At 35.4% G+C, this 25,266-nt stretch overlaps 1 protein-coding gene across 2 annotated transcripts in view; it reads right to left on the bottom strand.

The window, feature by feature from the left end:
• HOMER1 (homer scaffold protein 1) overlaps positions 1 to 25,266 on the bottom strand; it is a 138,341-nt gene that overhangs the window by 70,743 nt on the left and 42,332 nt on the right. Inside the window, exons 2-5 of one of the 2 annotated variants that reach the window (XM_078448626.2) lie at positions 19,343 to 19,499; positions 15,218 to 15,349; positions 11,628 to 11,720; positions 1,289 to 1,428 (exon numbers count right to left, since the gene is read on the bottom strand). In XM_078448626.2, the coding sequence (XP_078304752.1) occupies positions 1,289 to 1,428; positions 11,628 to 11,720; positions 15,218 to 15,349; positions 19,343 to 19,499 (522 nt within the window). The remainder of the gene's footprint in view (positions 1 to 1,288; positions 1,429 to 11,627; positions 11,721 to 15,217; positions 15,350 to 19,342; positions 19,500 to 25,266) is intronic. The other variant, XM_078448627.2, reaches the window with a different exon arrangement.

Raw genomic sequence — 25,266 nt, 5'->3', positions numbered from 1 at the left:
TTTAATTCTAATTGTATATTCAAAAGAAGTGTGTACTTTATAAATCAATGTGAAAATGCAGTCTTCAGGAAACTCAAAAATTTTCATGTGTTCAGTAATGTTTGTAACAACAGAAAAGAGAATATGCTTACACTGCAATAGTTAAAGCATGATCTCCATGATAATTCTAAGATATGTCTACTGTTTTATGCAAAATTACTGCATTTTTAGGAACAAAATTAGAATACCTCAAAGTCAAATAGTTTTCCTCACACATTCTTAAAAAAAACCTGTAACTAATTTCTTCTTCCTCAATCTGACCATGAGGTCTCTCAATGTTTGTCTCTGATATGTATAATCTATGCTGCCTCTAACAGTCAACAAATTCAATAGAAATTAGAATTCTCATGGAAGAGTTTGGATGCTATCACTTCACAATTTTTCTGAATATGCTAAAGAATTTGATTTTTTAAGAAGTGGTCTTGAAAAGAAAATAGTTTTCCTATGTTGTGCATCTCTTAACTTTATTTAAAATTACCTAGTCAAAAGTTTCCAAAGGATGAAAATTAATTTTAAGACAGTGACTAATAGGTTTTTGTTTACATTTGCAAGGCTACAGTTCCACAGACCTCCCTACATCCTAAAAATACCACAGAATAGCAAATAATTAATGTAACTGGTTTAGAACACGTTTAAGATACATTGTATCTTTTTCAAGTACCAAATTCTTTTAAAATTCAGAAGTATGTGAAGATTTATCTTCTGTTAGTTGATATGCAAAATCTAAATCTGACATTAATACTAATAGAAGTGACAATAACTTGCTTCCTTCTGTGAAATCCTATGGTGAGATCACCTCTAAGAGTACGGTAAAGCTTAATTTCAGAGTAGGAAGCCTGTTTTTTTAAAAAAATGTATAACCCTCAAGAACACAGATGAAAGTGGAAACCAGGTTAACAAAGAGGCCTTTTACGGCTGTGGTTAAAAAAAAAAAAAAAAAAAAAAGAGTAGAAGAGATTTATAATAAGATATTGTTTCACTGAAAAGTGATTTGTGCTGCAATTAACTAGGTAGCCCTTTTTCTACATAAAGGAAATGTTCATTCCAGTCCATCTAGCCATCCATAAACTATAAATTATAAAAACCTTTCTGAGGTTAACAAAAAAAGTAAAAAAGGAAAAAAAAAAAAAAAAAGACTGACCTGGAATTTTCACTCAGGGTAGTAACTTTGCAAGATTTATCTAAAAACCAAGTAAGTTTCCATATTTACACATTTTACTTAATCATGATGGTTGAATTGAATCTGTACCTATGTGAAAATGGCAATGCATTCTGAGTTGGTTCAGCCCTTGGTTCTGAGTTCTGTGTCACGTCAGGTGCTCTTTCATCATCTGTTCCATTGATACTTTCTGGTGTTAAAGGAGACTGAAGATCCCCGCCTGCTGATTCCTTTAAAAAAAGGGAGGTAGGGGATAAAAGTGTTATGCTTTTGTTAAAATACACAAGATTATCTTCAAGTTAAGAGTGACTCTGATGTATGTTTACTTACAAACCATATTTCCATTGAAATATGAGTCAAAGATTTAAAAAAGGAAATTTAAAGGAGAAATAATTTTTTAAAGCAAAGCAACTCATAAAACTATCTGAAACAATACAATTTAGAAATGTAAAGATAACACAATTTAGAAATGTAGTTTCAAAGAATTGAAAAGCTTTTGGGTTTATATAAGCAATTAATTGGTTAGAAGAAAAGATATTCAAAGAATTACTGAAGAAAAAGAAGATAGCACAAAAATGGAAGAAAATGTGATTTTACTTGGGGAAGTAGGAAGGCAAAGGGAAGAAAGAAATCAAGTTTTAATTTTTTTATCTGCCCTACTTTTCAGTTCCAGAGTTATCTACAAAAGCAGCCAGAAATCTCTCTGTAACATATACAAAGTGAGTTTATTTCAGCTTTTCTTGCCTGTTACTCATAATGGAATTATTTTTCTTCACAAAATTTTCTGTCTTATTTCTACTTTTAATTAAGATTTGTCTATCAAGGCAAACTTAATTTATTCTTCTGGAAAACAAGTGGACTTTAAAATGCAGCTTAAACTGACACTTATTATTGTCACTGCATCATAAGATTATCTAAATTTGGTATTAGTAGAGATCAGAATGAGGGCTCATTGGACAAACCTGTTAACCAGGGGCAATCTTAGCATGGGATCATTAAAGTGCACCTTTGTGGACCCCTTGGGATCTCTGGGCACTGAAAGTTTACAACTGAAATATTAGGCTATGCTAGTGAAGAAAATGAAAACATCAGTGTCCAAGAGGAGAGTGGGTAGGTATGGTCACCATCTGCCAACTTGAAAGAATACAGGTTTTCTTCAAATAAAAACAAGACAGGCACCTGACCTGGTTTAGTTCCTAGAGCATATGACTCCTGATCTCTACTGGACTGGAATCTCTACTCTAGAGTTTACTTTAAAAACAAAAACAAAAACAAAACAAAACAAAAAAAAAACAACCAACAAGAAAAATATGTGTAATACAGGAAAATGCTTAGAATTAGAAAAATATGTAAATATAAGGAAATATCTAGATTATGATAGTTTATTTACTTTACCTAAAAATATTGCACATGGAGAAATGTTAGGAATATAGAAAATATTACTGTGGTGAGGGTAACTTTCTTTTGTGGGCTTCTGGTTTTAAATTGTATGTATTTTATTTCATATGTAAATATTTTAACTCATTATACCATAATGCTATTAATTATACAAGCTTATTAAAAGTCAAAAGGCTACTTTCTTGATTCCACCTTATCACTTAACTGTTTTTCAATTATTAATGGAATTTCCATATTGACCTTTAATTTCATTCTCCTAAATCCTCTTTGTTTCTAGTAATTGATGGTCTGTCCAAGAATAAGGTTTACAGTATAATGTTACAACATAAAACCATATCCAAGGTGGTTACTTCTAGGTCAATTATGGATCACATGAATCAGCCAGAAAAAGTTTAAGCAGCAAGAAGAAATTAATCAGAGCTACTTCTTTCCAAGAAAGACCAAACCAAACTAAAATAATCAAGGTGGACTGTCCAATCAGCTAAACAGTAAGTTGATTCAGTGGAAATGAGAACAAAACAAGTTACGTTGTTAACCGGAAAGGGCATAACCAGCATTAGCAACTAAGGATTCACCTAGAGATTTGCTAGAATTGACTGATATGAGTGTGAGGGACAAAAGTAGATCAGGATTAAAAGAGAGAGAAGAAAGAGGGACAGTTGTTTGATTTCTGGTTCTCACTGCCTTCGGGGGAAAATGAGTGTTTGGGTGCATGGGTCTTGGGGGGATTAGGAAAGCTGATGTTACTGAAGTAGAAAAACCATTTCAGAGGCAGGAGAAAAAGGAAGAAGGAAGGAGAGGAAGAAAGGGACCGAGGCTGCAACAATTCTAGTATCGTAATTCAACAAGCTTTTCATTAGAAAACTTGAATATTAGCTATATTTAATGAAAGGTAGATTTAGTTACCCTAGACATTATATCTAAAGTGAAAACAAAAAGCCCAGAGCATGTTTTTTTTTTAAAGCAGGTTAAAAATTCATAAAATCCTAAGAAAGAGTTCCAACAGTGCATAGGAGCATAAAAGGAAAATGAGATTCCTTTGACTTTTAACTGCCCCACAGGTAGTGAAAAGTATTCTGTGAAACTTTCCAGGAATTTCATATATGCTGAAAATAGCACAGTTGTTTTATTTAACATATTCCAAACTAGTTCTTTTTTAATCTAAATTTTGTGTAATTTTTAAAAATGTTTATTTATTTTGAGAGAAAAAGAGAGAGAAAGAGAAATCAGGGAAGGGGCAGAGAGAGAGAAAGAAAGAGAATTCCAAGCAGGCTCCATGCTGTCAGTGCAGAGCCCAATGCAGGCTCAATCTCACGCCTGTGAGATCTCGACCTGAGCCAAAATCAATAGTCAGGTGCTCAACCCACTGGGCCACTCAGGTGTCCCTAAAGGTGTACCTTCCATCAAGTCAACATTTTCTATCTTTAATTCAAATATTAAAATAAAAAACTTGGAGATGTATTTATTTGACTAGAAACTTTTCAAAGAAAAAAAGGGTAATTTGTCTTTAAAAATACATTCCATTTTTTGTTTCTACAGTGCTGTTAATTCTTTTTTTTTTTTTTTAGTTTATTTATTTATTTTGAGAGAGAGAGAGTGAGCGAAGTGGGGAGGGGGCAGAGAGAGAGGGAAAGAGAGAATCCCAAGCAAGCTCTGCACTGTCAGCACAGAGCCTAATGTGGGGCTTGAATCCACGAAGTGAGATCATGACCTGAGCTGAAGTCAGATGCTTAAAACTGACTGAGACACCCAGGTGCCCCTAGAAAGACATTCTTAAGCTAATATGGCCATTTTAAGGAAAAAATTATCACACAATACCTTCTTTGATATATGTATGTATGTATATACATACACCAAAGGTGATAAGAGAAATGAAAAATGTAAAACATAAAATACGAAAACGTAAAACACGAAAAACAAAGGACCTGGGCTCTCTCTCCAGGCCTTAGGGTAGTATCACCAACCTCCTCTCTGGTGTCTGTGCTGTAGTAGGAGGGTGGGCCGGAAGGATGTGATGGCACTGCCCTTCCCCACTAGACTAAATACCACTAACATCTTCCCTTTAATTCCAATAAAGACTAAATTAAAATTCCTGTTACAGTTTCATCCTTTCTTACTTCAGTAAAACAGAGCTTCTTCTCTTAATCATTTAACAAATATTCAAAGAAGACTTATTCTATTTCCTGTCGCTTGTATTTAAATGAAGATGAGAATCCTCTTTTCTGGGCAGAGGCTCAGACAGGAAAAACTGAGGGACAACCTTAGGATTTTGAGTTCCCATGGCTGTGGATACGGAAAAAAATGCTAGGGAAGAGACACAGAAGGGCAAAAAGATATATAAAGGAAGATAAGGTTAAGATAAATGTCTACGATCACAAAGCATTCCCTTTACCTGGTCACCATCTCTGAAATCCCACTTTCTGACAACCACAGAGTCTCTTTGTACCCTGACTCTAGATTAACTCATGTTCTTCCTTCCCTATGTAAAGTGGATGGACTGATGCACAGTGCTACTGGGTTAATCTCTATTCTGCATATTCTTGTACCTACCAGCTGCATTAAATGATAACCAAGAATCAGCTGTATCTGTCCCAAACATGTTTATGCCAATTGTATTCATATCATTATATAGTTCAATTACATATTATACAAATTAATAAAATCTGAATGCAAACCTAGAGTGGTTATTTTGATGAAAATCAAACTACATGCTTTGAAATGACTAACAGGTAAATGACTAGAAAATAAAATCCACTATTGAAGTCGCTGTATATAATAAACGATTACATAACATACATTATATGCTACCCACATAGTATCAGAAAAATGACATAAAAATCTATCATACTCAGATTTCTTTGCAAGTGACAAGAGTCAGCTCTACTTAAAGGAAAACAGGAAATTGCTGACAATTAATGAACATGGTTTGTGTCAGAAAGAACATGGAATTCCAATCAAGATTCATATTCAAAGAGAACACTTGACCTTTAAATAAAAATATTGGCAAATACATAAAACACAGTATTACTGAATTTTATTTTACAAATTTTTAAGGATTTTTTAAAAACTTCATCATCGAAACTGACTTTTTTCACTAACTTATCAACTACTAATGTTGATTCCAACAGGTAATAGGTGCTGTACAACCTCCTATCCTCTCAACCTAACCTGCTCTTTAACCTGGTATCTTTTGGCCCTCTGCAATTATCCTACTTTGTGAGGTGCAATCTCTCTACACTCAGCCTAAAACCAGAATGCCAATCACCTTAATGATATTCTCACTAGCATCATCCCAATTTGGGGGATTCCTTTACCTTCCACAATAACTATCTTGCCAATTTCCAATTTCTCATCAACTGAACCATCATTCTCTATTCTTACGTGCCCAAGCTATCAAGTGCTGAGAGAAAATACTGTGAGGTATGCTGATTAGTGTCATGAAAATAATCCGGAGCTCTGACTTCAATTATGCTCTTGAAATACTGAATAAGCTTTAATTTTACTTACTACTCCCACTGGACTCTTCTTTTTTACTTTACCTAACAGCTGTTCCAAATCTGTGTTCAAGCCTCCTCTCTCTTCAAGCTGTCCTTCCTCTCAGTGAATGACCCAACTCTTCCATCCAGAGAAAATAGAAATAAACTGGCATGAGTTTCCTCGGTCTTCCTCCTACCTGTATCTGAATTCATTTTTATCCTTCCCTCCTGTCTCAGATGAAGAAGTGGCTCATTTGTCTCTAACCTCCTCGCTTACATTACCTTCCCCTGCACAATGCTCCATCAATGATCCATTCTTTCTATTCTTCTCTTTGTCCTTTACTGACTCCTTCCTTACATTTAAAAACATAATCAAATCACTCCCACACATACATAAAAGAAATATTCTTAGCTTCACATCCTCCAGAGATTATCATGTTGACTCTAATTCTCCTCATAGAAAAGAAACAAGTATTTGTGACCTTATTCTCACTATCAAACATTTCCATCTCAAGAATACCTTAAAGTCACCAATTCTACTTCCTTTAATTCTAGAAACTACTTCGCATTGTCCTTTCTTCACCAACAGTCCACCTGTAATTACCAATGAACTCCAGTTAGGTTTAAAGTACTCTTAAGTTTCATCCTACTGGAACCCCCCTCTGACACTGCCAAATCATCGCCTCCAACTGAAAATGCTCTTCTCTTGACTTCTGTGCTAACATTTCCTGCTGGCTCATTTCCTACCACTTTTCAGTGTCTCTCCCTGTATCTTCCTCAATTTAAGTGACAATCTTCAAATGACAATTTTTGACCCTGTCTTCCCCTATCTTTGCATTCTACTTTCTTTCTGGATGATGTCATTCTCTCCTAGAGCTTTAACTATACTCACTTGTTGATGACTCTTGAGACTTCGCTCCAATTCAAAATATCTAACTACATACAGGACACATCCCCTGATGCTCAATTAGGATACAAATTCAGTATGTGAAATGGAAATCTTCTGAAGTTCATGCTACAAAACAACAGTAGAAGTTTCAAAAACATCCAGCTCCTGTTTTATCAGCCTCCCTCACCATTCCTTCAACTGCTGTATTTCCTCCAAGTTTGGTCAATTTCACCATTGTCATATCTATTTCCTCCTCTCTATTCTCACTGCAAACACCTAGGAGGTAAACCCAATAGAGAAATGGATAAATACTCCACTGAGGCAAGTAACAGGATTAGAGACTCTTAAGTCCACCGTCCTTACTTTGGACAGCAAACCATAATATCCAGAGAATTCTAGTGAACCTTTCCTGAGATTGTTTTGAGCTATCTGGCTCAGTAAAACCACTTTTGTTAAGTGATAGTAAGAAATTATCACATTAATTTATAGGCATTTGCTAATTCCAATGGTATATTTGTATGCTAGATATGTAACTAATACAGTTCACAGTAGTAACACTTGGCTAATACAGACCACCTTTCAAAAAAAATCCATGTATAGCAAGTAACATCCTTTTTTAAGAAAATCTGAAGTATTTGAGATTTATTATATTTGAAATGTCCAAAGAGATCATATAATTCAAACCTCTGACCTTACAGATTTAAGAACTACTACCCAGGCAGGTCAAGTGACTTGTAGAAGATCAAATAGCTAGTCACAGAGATACTAACAATCAGTTACAAAAAAACAGTGCCTCGTTTGAGTAAATACAATTTACCATTAAAATGAACATTAAAAAATTACGGTATTTATAACAAAGCTAAAGAAACTTTGTTCCTTCTTTGAATATACACATACAGACATATTCTACTTTTTCTATAAAGTGAATTTTTAAAAATCTGAGGAAAAAAGCTAGTCTAAATATAGATTAAGAGGCTACAACATATCCAATACTACACAACCTGACAATTTATATGGGGAGGGGGGAACCTAACTTTTGTTTGACTACAAACAACTAATGCATTAATATTTCACTCCATTTAAAAGTCTTAGTGAACTGTCAGCTAAAACTTATTTTTTTCTAAACTCCAGTGAAGAAAAAATTGCATTATTTTGATTATGTAGCCCCTTTTAAAGCCAATCATCACTCTTGATTTTATGTCAAGATTATTAAAAGATTCCCATGGAAACACAAGAAGAGAAGATCTCCAAAAGAGGAGAAGTTCTAAATTAATGTCTGTTATTTAAAGAAGGACATGAAACAGACTAACAACAAATACATGATTCAACTTATTCCTGGAGATGTTTTCCTGATAAAGACAACATAAAGACTATCTGACATGACCACACATTCTATCAAGTGTACAAACTTAGCCCAAGAATTTAAGAATGGGGAAGCAGCTAACTCGGTTCTAAATGCCCGACTCTCTTCATCACATGCCCTTAGGGGATGAGGAAGTTTGTCTACAGCACTGCTTCTCAAAGTGTGGTCCCCAGATCACATCTCCTGGAATGCTGTCATCAGAAACGTAAATTCTCAGGCCCCATCTCAGCCGTACTAAATCAGACATGCCAGGAGTAGGACTCAGCATTTTGTGTTCTGATAAGTTTTCCAGGGTACTCTGATGCAGGCCACATCACCAATTACAGCTGTTAGCACTTAAGCACTTACTATATAATAAGCACTTTGTAATCCTCATTTAATTCTCACAACAACCCTCCAAGGAGATACTGTTTCTTTTTTTTCCATCAAGTTTTTAATTTTAATTCCAGTATAATTAACATACAGTATTATATTAGTTTTAGGAGATACTGTTATTCTCATTTTATATATTAAAAAAAAATAACTTGCCTAAATTAAAAAAAACAAACAAACAAAAAACAAAAAACAAAAACTAGTAAGGGCTGGAGCCCAGATTAAAAAAAGACAGGCTATAAAACCTACATTAGTGCCATTATCATTAGACATTGCCATTATCATATTTATCCTCTCCAACAATCCTGTAGTGTAAGTATGTAATTGCCATGTTACACATGTATGAACAGACCTAGGTGAAGCCATTTTCCCAAGATCACATAGTGACAAAAAAGAAAAAAAATTATGTACAAGTTTGTCTGACTTGAAAACCCATACTCTTCAAGAGCTATGACCAACTGAGTGACTACCACTATCAATTATTCCATTTAACTTCTTGATCCCCTTAATTCCTGAGTAGTAGTCTATTCTTCAGGCAGAGTGTTAATTTAGCAGGTTAGGTTAAATCAGGGAGAATCAAACTCTACTCTCCAGATGAGTATAATCAGAGTGGCCAGCAGTCATATATTTCAAAGTAAAACAGAGATATTAATGACATATGTAAGAGAATGTCACAAAAAGGAGGGGGAGGAAATGGAAATGAAAATAAGTATATTTTTTTTAAATATTACTCTGCTTTGTACATCAAATTAGCAACCAGACTTCAAATGTTTTGAAAAGATAACTTAAGGTCAGTGTATTTTGGCTCTCAAATACTGATGAACTTAAGATCTTTTTTAGTCCTTCTATTTCATAGTATTTTCCATATATAAACATCTTGGATATACTCTTTTGATGAAAGTGAAGGCTTAAAGACATTCCTACCACCAAAGAGGGGCAGATATCTTACCAGCAACTTGCTCATGGCCAATTAAATAAAGACATGTTATGATCAGAGAAACAAGAACTAAGTACAACGGCCAAGTGTAATCAATTATAATTTTATTGGAGTCCTTTGCTTATTCTCTAACTGCATGTGCTGTAATATCCTCTTACAATGCTAGAATCATTCACCTGAGGACCTGGAGTTCCCAACATGTATTGGTACTAAACTTTAAATAGGTTTTTATGAAAAGTATACTCTACCTCCCGTAGCATTTAGGGAAGAGAGATTCAACGCAAGTTTCAAAATGATCATTCATGTTATTCCAGGTCAATGCAAATGTTGAGGAGGTACAATGGAGCCTTGGCACACCTTTAATCTATGAGGAAATATGTACTTTAAGCATAGTTAACAGAGCTCTCTTTTTCTGTAAAAACAAAACAAAACCAAAAAAACCCACCCAACTCTTTATACCAGTAGGGTTTATCAAAACCCAGTGGGGTGCCAGGTGTGAGGTGGAAGGTGAAGAGCAAAAAAATTTCAAAAATGGCTAGTCACTAAATTCCCAGGCAACTCCGATTTACTTCCTCAAGTTTTATGTAAATCTGCTACTACTGACAATATTCCAGAGAAACATTTATAACATCTGATTTTTCCTTTTCATGTAAACTCCCGAGTATGCTTCAAAAACAACTACTATAGACAAGAACCCAGCCCAAACCTGAACTCTACACTTAGGGCACAAATTTAAATAAAAATTTATTTTATTTTATTTATTTTTGAGGTGGGGGGAGGGACAGAGAGAGAGGGAGAGTGAATCCCAAGCAGGCTCCATGCTTTCAGCACAGAGCTGGACATGGGTCTGGCATTCACGAACTGTGAGATCAAAACCTGACCTAACTAAAATCAAGAGGTGGACATTAACTGGTTGAACCACCTAGGCATCCCTGAAAATTAATTTTAGAAAAGCCTATTAAAAAAGTTGAATCATACCATGTACATTAAAACCTCTGTAAAAGTACTGAAATAGGAATATTTAAGGAACTTAACTCGGAGATCTAATTAATTTCCAAATGAAGGAAGATTATGATGGGCAAGTCACAGTATTAAATCAATTGTTAAAGGAAAATTGTTTGGGTCTCAGTACTAAGTATAAAGATGTCCCAACTGTCAGATTTAATTACACTTAAAATCAAGTAAAACAGACTAAAATCAAATAAAACAGATTTTTTTTTAAATTTTCTATGTATTTGACATTTTGACATCTTAAAAAAAAAAACCTTTCTGGCTAGCCAATTCTTAGAGCAAGGAGGTAAGATGGGGGCATGGCTTTGAAATGCAAACTAACCAATGCAGAGCTATACCTCCTTCATCTGGCCCAAACACCCAGGATGCAAAATTCCTCTGCCTTAATCATCCCAGAGCCAGATACCAGGCAACAAGGGAATACCCTGTAAATTCAGAGCCTACAGAAATTATTCAACAAGCCAAATAAACTGTCTACCCTGCCCTGCCATTCCCAAGGAAACTCCAATATAGCTCTAGCCTCAGCTTTTCCCATGCTCCTGCTTTCTGCCTCCTGACCACCCTGAGGCTTCCCTATGTGCCCCTCAGATGTATGCTATGCCGCCTTTTTCTAAGACCTGTGAGTACAATAAACTCATTTTCCTGAGCCTCTCCTGTGTCTCCTCTTGTGATTGACCATCACAGAACATAAAACATTAGGCCAATCTATGCTTTTTACACATGATTGTTTTAAAGTTAAATGCACATCAAAAAATCTGAGTTATAATTATTAAACTCATTTCCTCCCCAGATTCTTGCAGACACTGGCATACAGGAAAAAACCACCTTTCTCCACTATTACAGATTAAGTGAAGGGCATATTCTATGTCCACTTTGGAAATTACCTTAAATTTGCCATTGTTTTCCCAAATGTAACCCTGGCATAAAGGATACCATCGGAAATGAGTAAGGCTCAAAAATAGGAATAGAAATTAAATACCCACCTGTGAAGGTGTACTGGTAAGTTCCATCTTTTCTTGTGATTTCTCCTTTGCTAGTCGAGCAGCTTCTTTAAATTCCTGAAACTTTTCTGCGAACTGAATGTATAAAGACTATATACATTAACCAAATAAAATAAAAACAGGTCTCACTGCCCACTTTTACCTTGGTTTTCTTTCAATTGCTGAATAACTGACTCTTAACACAAGCGACGTAGCCATAAATCAATTATAGGTGTAATACGAAAATGAAGGAAAAAGAAATCTACTACCAAACACTTATCTGTACACTACAAACTCCTTGGACAAACTGCAGTCAAAGACATCATGATAACTAACTTAGAAGTTGAGGTCAGCTAGTTTATCTACGTCTCTTCCTCAGTGTTCAGATATACTTTACTAAGACCAAGGTGCAGAGTATAGGATGGGAGTGGAATCAGTAAAGATTAGCATACTTTGTTTATCACAGGGAAAAAAATGAATCTTTTAGGTATTTACTCATAAACATCTCGGTATTTGGAGTGTGCTTTTAACTTTTACTGGAACATAAACTCTCATATTATGTGAGGCTTTTTATTTTCAACAATATAAATGGCAACATTTACTATTATCGCTAAATGGCATTACTAAAACTTCATTTCCAAAGATTCTTAAACAGCTAATGTACAACGGCAGAGAGGAATAACACGAACTCCACAAAGGTCTTTAAAATTGGTAACAACAACAACAAACTATGGTACATAAAATGCTAATTCCTACAAATCCATAGTAATCTAGAAATGTCAGAGCCACAAAGATTATCTATTACTGCTTTGGAAGTGGAAACTAGTCTACATTATTCTCAGAGTAAGTTAAGGCTACACAATAATCAAATTAAAAAGTCAAAAATCTCTATGCAACTTAAAGCACCAGCTAGAGCTGGTAATTAAAATATGAAATTATGGTTCCCTACTCAAACCCCATAAGCCAACCCTGATTTCATTTTGATATTGAGAAGGAAAACTTGGGAAGGAAAGGTCATTGTACTCTAACCTGCCTTGGACATTTGGAAGAAGGCTAAAATTTAAGTTTTCATTACAACTTTCCTTCTTACATTAAAGTTGTCACCTGTAACTTGTAGATCAGGGAACTGAAGGTATATTACTACTCCTTTTTCAAGTAAGGAGGTATTCTGTTCAAGTAATCTGAACACAAAGCTAAAAAGGTCTCATTCACACTTGTGTAAATGGAATAAAAAGGAAACCATAATTAATTTCTCTCAATGTAATCTGAAGTAGAACACAGTTTTTCTTACACTCATCTAGCATTCCAACATAGTTAATGTTTAAAACTCTTTCAACTTCACAAAGGCTCACACTACTGTTAATTTTTATAGGTTTGCGTTTCCATGGTAACAAAATACAACTTAGTAAGCACTCTAACAATCCAAGCACAGTTGCAATTTTCCTCATACATCAACCCTACGGACCAAACATTTCTCTCAATACTGCTACTCTCTCTTATTTTGAGAGATCCTTGTCTAGAATTGCCTTCAGACTTTCTAAAACCCTTATAATGCTTTGATTCACTTAAGGTTTTTAATGATAAAATAAGCCAGAATAATTACATGCTTGCTTCATTTATGTAAAAGATTATAAACTCCTTGGGATCCCCTATAGTCTATAAAGCAGCAACAATGGTCTTTAAGGTAGCATGGAAAATAAATCATGATTTTGTCATCTCTGGACAAAAACATTATGAAGAGACTGATCACCAACTCTTGGAGCCAAGTCCAGTGAATAATTCCTGGAGCCAAGTCTAGTTTATTTAATGTAGATTCTCCCTCAAAATACTAGGAATCACTATCAGTAAGGTTGGTCAAAAGTATATGTTAACTTTAAAGAGGAAAAATTCTTGAAATATAAAAGCCATTCTCGGAAAAAAAAAAGATCAAATGAAAGGATACAGTATAACTGACAGAATTTAATAAGCTATTACTTTGCCACATTAGCTAGCTGCCCAGTAACCTCAAAGATGTGACAAAAACTTAATTTGCAGTCAAAATTACTTATGCCCAAAAATCATTTCATACAAGTTTATTTGAGAAATTAATCCACAATTTAGTTCCTGTCAAGAAATTTAGCAAGGGTAATATATCAACTTTTTTTGCTCTAGACTTTAATAGACAATTCCAAAAGGAAGTTCCAAAAAGGTTCCATCTGAGTAATGGCAAAATTATTAGAACAAATGTGTAATTTCCTAGGGGGATTATTTCCAGAGAGGCAATGCTCAGCTGGATACCTGTGTCCCTGCTATGTTGAAATACTTTGAATCTAGAACTCATACCTTTACCACAGTCCAAGAAATGTATTTAGAGAGTAAGATGGGTGTAACAGAAAACAAATCAGTAACACTTTTTCATTTTCATCATCCTACAGAGAATGGACTTATAATCATGAAGGCGAAAGTTAAAATAGCCTTAAAATTGGTCCCTAAACTGTAATTTATATTAAAGGTAATAAAAATATTTGAAAACAACCATGTTAAGTAATGTCTACAACCAAAAAAAATGGAAGCAAAGATTACTTCAATTATTGATCTAACTATACCCACGAGTCAATAAATATTCACAAAAATGTAAGATTATTTTTAAAAAGAACTTATTTTTAAGCATCAGAATGATTTCTGTAATGAATAGCTTACAGTGTAAACATAAACAGTGTATACCTACAAGAGTCTGATGACCCTGAAGCTGAACATTTGTAACTCCCAAAAGGCATCAAATTATTGTGAAAGGTAGGGTTATCCTTTTAATTGAACATTTCAAAAAGAGAAGTTCAAAGAATAAATCTTTGGGTCTGGTGAGCATAAAATCTGACGAGCCAAGTGAGTACTCCTCATCTCCTTGACCAGTATCTTATCCTGAGACAGTTTCCTTTGCCTTAGTCTTTGTGGATGACACCCACAAGGCACTGCTGGTATAAACACTGCAAGCTGCTGCTGGTACGCGGGACAACTCTTTTATTTCCAGTAATTAGCCTGGTGATGTTCTGTATTTTGTTGGCCTTTCTGGCCACAGTAATTCACTTGGTCAGTATCTTGCAGGAACTCTTCATGTGTTTGTTAGATCTCACCATTCTGTCCTATATTACAGAGTTTGAAGTAATTCTCAGAGAAAGCACCATTTTCCCTAAACAAGTAATTCTTAAGTGCCTGCTGTCATGTCAAAAAGCTAAAATCTGTATCACTATCAGCTTACGTTTTCACAATTCAGAAGAGCTTGCTGTTTACCTTCTTGCAGACCATCTCCACTAAGGTGCTAATCCCTGGGCAAAGTCCATTCAGAAGTGATAATCCCCAACTGTTATGTGAACTATCATACAGAGAGTTAACCACCCAAATACTTCTCTATCAATGGTGACCGTTTTTAATGTGCATAAATTATTTCCCAATTGACAGTGAAATCCAATGATCTCTCACTTCTTGCTTTAAAATCACTGTAATTGTTCTAGAGTATTAAATTTCTCCTATATTTTACACTTTTCATTTGCTATTATATATTTAAGACCTATGATTTGAAGATGAAGATTTCCACGTAATCTAATGAGTTAACTTACTTTTGAAAGATGATGCTCAGAGGAGAATCCCAGTCCGTAAACAGTGTTTGCCCGGCTATCGGCCCACTGGCCAAACTTCTGAGATGTTTTAGTAAATGTCATGTTTGGGGTGATGGTGCTATTAATTATTGCCTAAAAAATAAAATAAATGTGAGTTACAAGCCAAAAGTTAGCAAACAGGCATTTAAACACAGGACTATTTACTTCTGTAAAAAAACAAAGGATTTCTAATGAGTTTACTCAAGGGAAAAACAACCCCTAAATATATACTTTACTTCTTTTCCCACAAAGTGGTATAAATTCATGATACTGAGATTCACTATCATTTCTATTTAACACATAGTTTCTTACAAAATTAGTGTTTTGGTGTTATTAAATATTGATTTTGGTGAACACCATAACAAATTCCAACTATTACTTTGTATCATATTAACAGAAGTACCTTCCCACTGCCAGTACTATAAAAGTATATAATCAGTTAAGTTAGTGAGTTAATGCCCTCCAAAATTCAGATTACAAAGTGATTCCAGTAATAATAGAAATAAACATGTTACCAAATTCATAAGCAGTTTTTTGGTGAACTACCAAATGTAGAATGAAAATCAAGCATTTTCAGAACAAAGCAAAATCTATTGAACACGTGAACAGTACAAATTTAAATACTTATAAGTATGCGTGTATTGATGAAGTTATAATAAATGTATGACACCTGTCCTACTAAAGAAGATAGTAAGAGTAGCTGGCCCCTTGCTTTCTGTCACAAAAGCAGATGTGTTATCTGTAGTTCTATGAGAGCCCTTACCCTTGATTAAGCATTTTTACCTGTGACAAAATTTAAATACTCATACTCAAACCTCCTTACCCTTCAGTTCAAAAGCTGCTTTTCCTAGCATGTCATTTTAGATTCTGTAAAATGTGGCTAACAAAGTACTCTAAATTGCAAGGAGTCATGAAATGAAAAGACTCAATGGAAAAGGATATATTAACAAATGGTTAATAACAAAATATAACAAAAGGTAAGGAATCTGGTTATGGAATCATTTGGTTATGCAACTTTTTTTTTGCTGAGTACCTATTAAATGCCAAGCACAATTCTAGAGAGTTGAAATGTAACACTGAACGGTAATGTTAACTGTGGATTACATTCTAAACCAAGAACAGTCAGTCAATTAACATATACGTAAGTAACTGACTAATGTAATTTCAGAGTGTTATGTGCTCCGAAGCCTGTAAGACCAGCATTTGATAGAGAGAGGGTCTAGAAGGCAATGACTGGCAGGTACTAGGTTAGATTTGGCGGTCCTTGAGTGTTCCCAGAGGAGGGTGCTTGTGAGCTGAGATCTAAGTGTTTTCAAGGAGAGAAGGGCATTTTACATGGGATCTCAGTAACTCTCAAAAAGTGAGGTAGCAATAGGTTTTATAAGAAAACCTGTAAGAAAACCTGTAAGAAAAATGAACCATTTGCTGTAGGTCACAGACCTTCACTTTCAGCTCTTTCAAATGAACTTCTTGATGCTTTTAAGGTTAAGAGTCCCATTTTAATCCCCATTTTGAACCTTTCCTTGCCTCCACTTGTCTTGGGGATTACTTGTTTAGGGATTCTTTAATCACTGAAGAAAAACTTTAAAATGAAAGACGATCCCACACTTAAAAAACATTATTCATAGGATGCTTGGGTGGGTCAGTCAGTTAAGTGTTCAACTCTGTTTTGGCTCAGGTCATGATCTCATGGTTCATGGGTTTGAGCCCTACATCAGGCTCTGTGCTGACAGCAGGGAGCCTCCTTGGGATTTTCTCCCTCCCCCCACTCTCTCTCTCTGTTCCATCCTGCCCCCCAAAAAAACTTAAAAAAATTATTCATTAGAATTCTTAGAATAGAATGGTTTGAATTTTTTGAAGATGAATCCACTTAAAAGGAAAATCTTAATTCTTTAAAATAAATTTTCTCTCAATCCCAGAGTTCCCATCCTTTCAAGGAAAACAGGTAGAAATGCTGTGTCATTACAGATCATGTAGTGCCCTTATCTTGGCCCTCGGCCATGCTGATGTCTCTGCAGCATGATTAGAAAGCCTTTAAGCAAACTTTACATGCACAGTAAGGGCATTAAATGAGAACAAATGGACATTTTCTAATCAGGGGCACCTAAGGGCTTTCCAACTCATCACGCAGTGCAGAAATAGAAGTGGGGCGGGGAGGAGAAAACACTCATTTAGCCACAAGTAAGCCACTCTGCTTACACTATTGCTTACCAAAAACAACTCTGCCTGCAGGGAACTGCAGTAGTTACCAGCATCAGTTTTAAAAAAGTTAACTAGAAAATGGAACATGTGATAGAAATCATAACTGCTACAGAGGGTAGATTTTGTTAAAATAAATAAAAACTTGTTCACAAGAGCTGTTTAAGAGTGTAATGTTTACAAGCTGCAAAGTATACTCAAGAATGGAGGCCAGAAGCAATAGTTCCTATCGCCTCAGAAGGAAGGACACATGAGAGTTATTTAATCACATGGGACATGGGAATACTTCAGTTGAACTTTATTCTATTTAAGTCTCCCATCTGATAAAACTCCATCTTATCTGTGGTTTGGGCCAAGAGGGAAATACAGATTATAGAGAACTGAAAGTTCCAGTCAGGGAAAAGAAAGAAATTAATATTCTAGTGGCTGAGATCACAACAATTAATATCTGTTGATGTCACTAAATAGTTACAAAATATGACAAACTTATTCTTCATTAAAGAAGTTTTATAGAAATTAACTATTAGTATTTCTCAAGTCCTTTAAATCCTCCAAGTAAAAATGAAAGAGAACCAATTATTCTAATAAATACATACTAGTCACTTAAGTACAAGATAAGGGGCAAATAGCCCCTGGGGTTCTGTAATCTAGTTAAGGAGATAAGCAGTGAGCACAAGAGAAAATGAACTGAAAGTTGAGCATTAAATTATCTTTTGTTTCCCCAAACCACTAGGCAATACCTAATAGCCTAAAAATATTAACAACGATAACAAGAGCAGTGTTTTTATAGTGGTTACTATACACCCTTTACGTGTTTTTGCATAAATTACTTAATCTTCACATGAATCCCATGGTGTAATGATGTAGGTATTTTTATTAGTTCCTTTTTACAGATGAGAAAATTAAGGTGTGAAGACATGAACTATCTTGCTCGATCTAGGTCACATGGCTAGGAAGCAGTAGAGCAAAAATTCAAAGCAGAGAGTCTAGGTCTAGAGTGTGTGCTCTTAGACCCTGAGCTGACCTGCTAAAATTTCTGCAAGTTCAAAGGCCTCATGGCTTTAAAAAAAACGTGAAGGAGAAGAATGAAACCCTTGTCCTTCTATACACATTTTATCCAGAATCTGATGTTTGGTATTTCTTATTCAAAATTCATTGATAAAAAATGGAATTTTCCCCCCTTTGAAAGGCATACTATCTATAAGACAATGATCAAAGTGCTATGCAGATATTAACTCATTTAATCCTTACTAAGAATAATGAGGCTCAGAGAAGTAATTTGCCGGAAGTCAAAAACTTAGTAGATGGCAGAGCTAAGATATGAACCCAGGCAGTCCATGCTCTTAAACATTATACTATTTGCCTCTCCTAAAAATAAAAACTTAGGTCTTGTCCACATATTTCCCTTCAGAGTAAGGGATGTCAGCTTTAATGCTGACACTGACCAGACTTCATACCATTTAGGGACTTAGAATTACTGAATAATCTACAAAAGTGTATCTGAAAAGAATTCTAGCTCCTCACTAGACTGTAAGCTCCAAAAGTGTAGAAACTGTCCATTCTGCTTACCACTATATTCCTAGCAACTAGCATAGTGCCTGACATGTAATAGATATGCAATGAATATATATCAAATAAACTAACCTAAAATTTGTAGAATATTTTGGAATGTAACTCAATATAAATAAGGTGGCCAATCCAAGTAATTTAGAAGATAAAAAGACAAAAAGTGTTGCTGAAAATGATCAATTTTGGCTTTTTGAAGTTTTTAAAACTCAAAAGGAAATATTGTATCTTAATAAAGATGAAAATTCCCCAAAATAAAACAGAAGATGCTCTACTATAAAAAGCAAAAGAGCAAGATCATTTAAAGAGAATATAACTTACCTTTGAGCCATCTAAACTGATTATCCTATACACATTTCTTGTGCTGTCATAGAAATAAGACACAGTAACTGCATGCTTGCTGGTGGGTACCCAGTTCTTCTTTGTGTTTGGGTCAATCTGGAAGACGTGAGCTCGAGTGCTGAAGATGGGTTGTTCCCTATCAGGCAGAAAATAAAATGACAGATTGAAAGCAGTCATTTTATTGCACTGGACAAGAGAACATGAAATCTGTGAGGATGACTCCACTTACCCCAAAACTCCCACATCCCCCAAGACGACAGAAACATTGTTCCATATTTGAATACTGTAAGTATTCAATCATAAGCTTCTTTAAAACAATTATAGTCCATTCTCATTATGTGATGAATCTGTCTACTCGCTAAAATGTATTTGTAACTCCAAAATCAGTACTTGAGGTACCTTCTTAGTCTTTTGTAGTGGAAAGATGCAATCGCCTGACATGCATGCTTCCATCTGAGGTTGATCAAGGCAACACTCTGCCTTATTTCAGCTCCCATACTATAAACAAGTGTCCTTTTTGTGATCTATTTGGCACCATGCATTTCATAATACTGTGCTTTTTGTTGGTGTTTTCACTGTGTAAAACAGCTCCCAAGCATAGTGCTGAAGCACGGTCTATTCTTGGATGCAAGAAGGCTGTGATGTGTCTTACGGAGAGAATGTTATAAGCTATGCTCAGGCATGAATTATAGTGCTGTTGGCCATGAGTTCAATGGTAATGAATCAATTGTCTATATTAAATGAGGGGTCTTTAAATACAAACACACATAGAACAAGCTTATATATTGACTGGTTGATGAAAATGTGATCGGAGGCTTGTAGGAACCTAACTCTCTGTATCCCCTAGAAGCAATCTTTGAGTATTTGATAATTCAGTGTTCGTGATGCCTGTATAGAACACAACTACTCTAAATAATGAGAACCGACTATATTCTATTAAAATACAAGAACTTTATATAAGCACTAGGTTAAAAATGTTCACCTATTTAAAACTAGATTAATCCAGTAACAGGTAATAAACTTACTAAGAAAAGTTGACCTCTACTATATTAAAAAGTATACAGAACACAAGGTAGCTCACAACCATAGTATCTTTTACTGAGTAGGGCCTTAAACAGATTTTAAAAATAATTTCAAGAACCCAAACTATTAAAAAATGTGTATCCAAAATATCATTAGCTTATTTTACAGTCTGGAAAACAAGCATGTGATGATATATATGCAACAGAAGCATCAGAATGCAAAATTTTCAAGTTCTGAGTAGACGTTCTTCTGGAAACAGCCTTTACCAGGCTTTTTTGCTTTGAGCCCAAATAAAGTTCATTTCTTTCAATTACACAACATCTTCCTTTCCTAAAGCTACATAAGGTCCTAAAGAGAATTTTAACCAGTAAAGAAAGGAGAGTATGGAAGAGAAGAAGTTAGAAAACAGGCAAGGCAAGTCTGGCCCATGGCAACACGACTCTTCAGGTAACAGTAATAGGCTAGGTGTCACATACGTCTATGATCTTCTTCAGCCCTTGGAGAGCAGGTATGAAAGGGAGGCCCCTTCCCTGTAGGTAACCTGGCTCCTCCCAGCTTTATTTCTGGAAACCTCCATAACAACTTTTCTTATTCTAAGAATCTGTTGTAAAGCAACTGATACATTTTATGCCACTCCCTAAAAATTGAAGCAGAGACTCATCACTTCCGGCTTAACTCATATTACATATAGATTCATTCAACAAGTAATTATTCACAACCTCCCAAGGCATTGTGCCTGGATGAAGAACTCTTCTGAATTGGAAAGAGGTCTAGTTCATTCCCTCTTACCCTATCTTTAATCCTTCAATTTTTCAGTGAGGCTACACTTGGGCTATCTTCCAAAAAGCCCTACAAACCTTGAGGCTTTTTTTTTCTCTTCACCTTTTAATTAAAGTTCTAGGTGTACTGCAGTTGGTCAGCCTGACTGTAACTAACTAGTTCCAATCCACAGGAAAACCCAAACACACAAGTGTATTTATTTAGGGCATGGAGGGAAGGGAAGTAGGAACTCTAGGGTTATCTAACAACTTCTCCCCCATTTGACAAGCAGTAAATTTCTAAATAGTGCAGGGTGTTGCAATATATGTATTTTATAAGAAACAAAAATAGTTAAGACAATGATATTGCCTTTACACATCTTATATGACCAATCAACAAATCCCTATCAGCGGAAATCTAGTGTTTTGAGTCTTATAAATACTTTCCACATTTTAATTCACATAATTATATTAATCTACACAATTAATCCATAAATTCAATTCCCTTGTGAATAAAAATCTTTAAACTAGCTGTTTTACAAGCATGCCTTATGAATTTGAGTATCAACCAAGTACACTGCTTTTCTTCAATTCTCTTCTGAATAGGTGATTTCTTAAAATTACAGTTCAAGATTTCTGGTCAAAATCTTGTCAAACTCTAGATTAAAAATATTAGGAAAATAATTTCACTGCTGACACAGGGAACAGAGTTCCTAGAAGTAACAAGGAAGTTACTACATCTATCAAGGCATACTAATAAATAGTTCACACCTTTACTGAATATCTACAAGCCAAAAACAGATAAAGATGGTCCCTGCCCCTGAAAATGATGAGGGAGGACAGATGTCAAAAAATAAAATGCTCTTCACCATGACAGACTCTTTGGAAATAAGTGACCGAGAGCTACCATGGAGAATGTGATGTCTTAGTAGAATTTGAAACAAAGTAAGGTAACAGTGGGAAGAGGCAATAGTACACAGGTAGGTGTAGCAAGAACCTTAGTGAGTGTGAGTGCCTTTGAAGAATGAGGCTAAAGAGAGAAGCCAATTCATGTGGGTCCCCTCTGGAAACTACTCAGAGATTGTAAATAGAGAACAGCTCCACATTTTAGAAAGACACATTTGGCAGTACTGAAGGGGTGGATGGGAAGGAAAAAAGACTGAACACAAGAAGGCTAGTCAGACTCTTATGAAAAAAACTCAAGTACTAGAAATAAAGACGAATGGGGTGCGTGGGTGGCTTAGTCGGTTGAGCATCCGACTTCAGCTCAGGTCATGAAGTCATGGTTCATGGGTTCAAACCCCATATCAGGCTCTGTGCTGACAGCTTGGAGCCTGGAGCCTGCTTCAGATTCTGTGTCTCCCTCATTCTCTTTGCCCCTCCCCTGTTTGTGCTCTCTCTCTCTCAAAAACAAATAAATAAAACCTGAAAGAAAGGAAGGAAGGAAGGAAGGAAGGAAGGAAGGAAGGAAGGAAGAAAGGAAAGAAGGAAGGAAGAGGTATGGAAGTTAGGGAATGGAATGAAGATTGAGGAGGGATTAAAGGTAAATTTAGAAAACAGAATCAGTAGGGGCGCCTGGGTGGCACAGTCGGTTAAGCGTCCGACTTCAGCCAGGTCACGATCTCACGGTCCGTGAGTTCGAGCCCCGCGTCGGGCTCTGGGCTGATGGCTCGGAGCCTGGAGCCTGTTTCCGATTCTGTGTCTCCCTCTCTCTCTGTCCCTCCCCCGTTCATGCTCTGTCTCTCTCTGTCCCAAAAATAAAAAAATAAACGTTGAAAAAAAAAAAAAAAAAAAGAAAACAGAATCAGTAAAATTAAGCAACAGATTGGTTGCAGGGCAGTGTTTCTCAAACAGGGGTGATTTGTCCCAATTGGGACCTTTCACAATTTCTGGAGACATTTTTGGTTGTCACAACTGAGGGAGACTGCTATTGGCACCTACGTGGTAGAAGCCAGGGGCATCGGTAATCATCTACAATGCACTGAACAGCCCCCTACAAGAAAGAACCAGACCGAAATGTCAATAGTGCCACTAGCCATGTTGGGAAACAGAAACTGAAGTCTGGGTTTGAGGAAGAATGAAATGGGAGAGGATGAGTGAAGTTTTGACCAAATTCAGATGTGTATAAGGGTTTGCATATAAAACTGTCAGAATGGAAACTTAAAAATATTAGTTTGGAGCACAGTAGAGAAAACCACGGAGCAGAAAAAAGTTTGGGGAGTCATCAAGAGATCGTATCACACTAGTCTGTTTAAGATACATTTCAATAACACTAAGCATGAGGATGAATTTCATTCTAGAGAAAAGCTCTGAGAAGCAGCAGAGAAAAGCCATAACTGAAATCTTAAAGCTCTTAATTTTTAAAAGGATCCGTAAAGCATTTGAAACTAACTGGCCCAAGTGTCCAAGTGTTAAAGTTAATACTTTTTTAGGTAAACTGGATGGCATTCATCAATAAAGGTTAGACACAGTACTTCCTTTACAGCAATTCACAAAAATACTAACTGCATCAGATACAAATAGTTCCCAAAATACGTTCTATGGAACAACAGTGTTAGAAATGAGTGTTCTGTGTTTAAATAAATTCTGCAAACACTGTTCTGTCCCATTCTGAAATACTTATAATGTACATTAGTGTATTAAAGGTTCTAAAACATCCTGCAGTAAAGAAACCCATTTAGGCCTGAGTAACCCAGCATGTGGCAAAATTATCTGGCCCCAAAATTCTTTTCCATGTAACACGTTAACATGTCATAGGACTTATATTTATAACCAAAATATGAAAATCAAAAGATAAATTTTGAGGTAAAAGTATCTCACTGTAAGCTGGTCTGGATATTCTGCCATTTTCACTGACATTACTGTCAGTAGAAAACATATATAAAAAATACAATACAAAATCGAAGTTTTATTTAGTAACGACTAGAGTATTATTTCTTAAACGACATTGAAAGGAACTTTTCTAAGGAATTAATCTGTCAATTTTAAAGCAAATAGATTTTGGCATGAAATGCTTTAAACTGCCTTAGAGGAATAAAATTGAACCACATACACACACCACACCCATACACACTTTAAAACTAGAAAATCATCTACTTTGGCATTTCTTCCATCAATTATCAGGACAATGAGTAGTTCAAATGACCTATTATAAGAAAAGCTTACTGGAATATTTTCCAGTTGGTTCATAAAATAATTCTATGAAGCTGGTACAAGAACAATTCTGAAGTTCTTCATCTTGGGCTAAAATGCAGTAAAAGTACTACATGCAGTGATCAACTCCAAAACTTAATATGGATATGAAAAACTGGAAGAATGGAAGTACAAGATGACCTGAGAAAAATGTGGTAAAATCAGAGTTTTGTTTTAAAAACAAGGTTTACTTAAACACATTAGAATTGACATAAAGAATGAGTATATTTAACTCTTATCTCTGTAATAAGAAAAAAAAAAAAAAAACAACGAAAACTGAAGCAAAACATAAAGACTACTTGCCAAGAAATATATAAACTCTAGATCTAGAAAAAAAAGGAAAAAGTTAACTTTCATCATCTGGATAGCTTTGATTTAGAAAAGTTCAATGATAATGCTTTTTAAAAATTATTACTGAAATCTGTATTTTTACAAACATTATGTGATTATGCAATAAATGTATGTTTCAAGGAAGTGCAAAGGTATGGGTCCAATATTAACAACCAAGCTCAAGGGAAGAAAAAGAAATTATACACTCCCTAGTCTTCTTTTAAAATTTTTGTTTTAATGTTTATTTGTTATTGAGAGAGAGAGAGAGACAGAGCATGAGCAGGGGAGGGGCAGAGAGAGAGAGGGAGACACAGAATCTGAAGCAGGCTCCAGGCTCCAAGCTATCAGCACAGAGCCCAATACGGGGCTGGAACTCACAGACCGTGAGATCATGACCTGAGCCAAAGTCAGACGCTTAATCCACTGAGCCATCCAGGCACCCCTCCCTAGTCTTCTTTTAAGGTTTGGTTTACAAATACTCTTTTTCATATATGTAAATATAATTAAATATTGTAGCAAAGGGGATATAAAGAAGGTTATGGTTTCAAATAATTCCCCGACTTTCTAATTAAGTTTTCAGAAGAAAGTAGCCTGGTAGAA

Source organism: Panthera onca, chromosome A1 (genome assembly GCF_046562875.1).
Source record: "Panthera onca isolate mPanOnc1 chromosome A1, mPanOnc1 haplotype 2, whole genome shotgun sequence".
NCBI lineage: Eukaryota > Metazoa > Chordata > Mammalia > Carnivora > Felidae > Panthera > Panthera onca.
The sequence above is the reverse complement of the archived record's forward strand: the minus strand, read 5'-3'. Positions and strand labels throughout refer to the sequence as shown.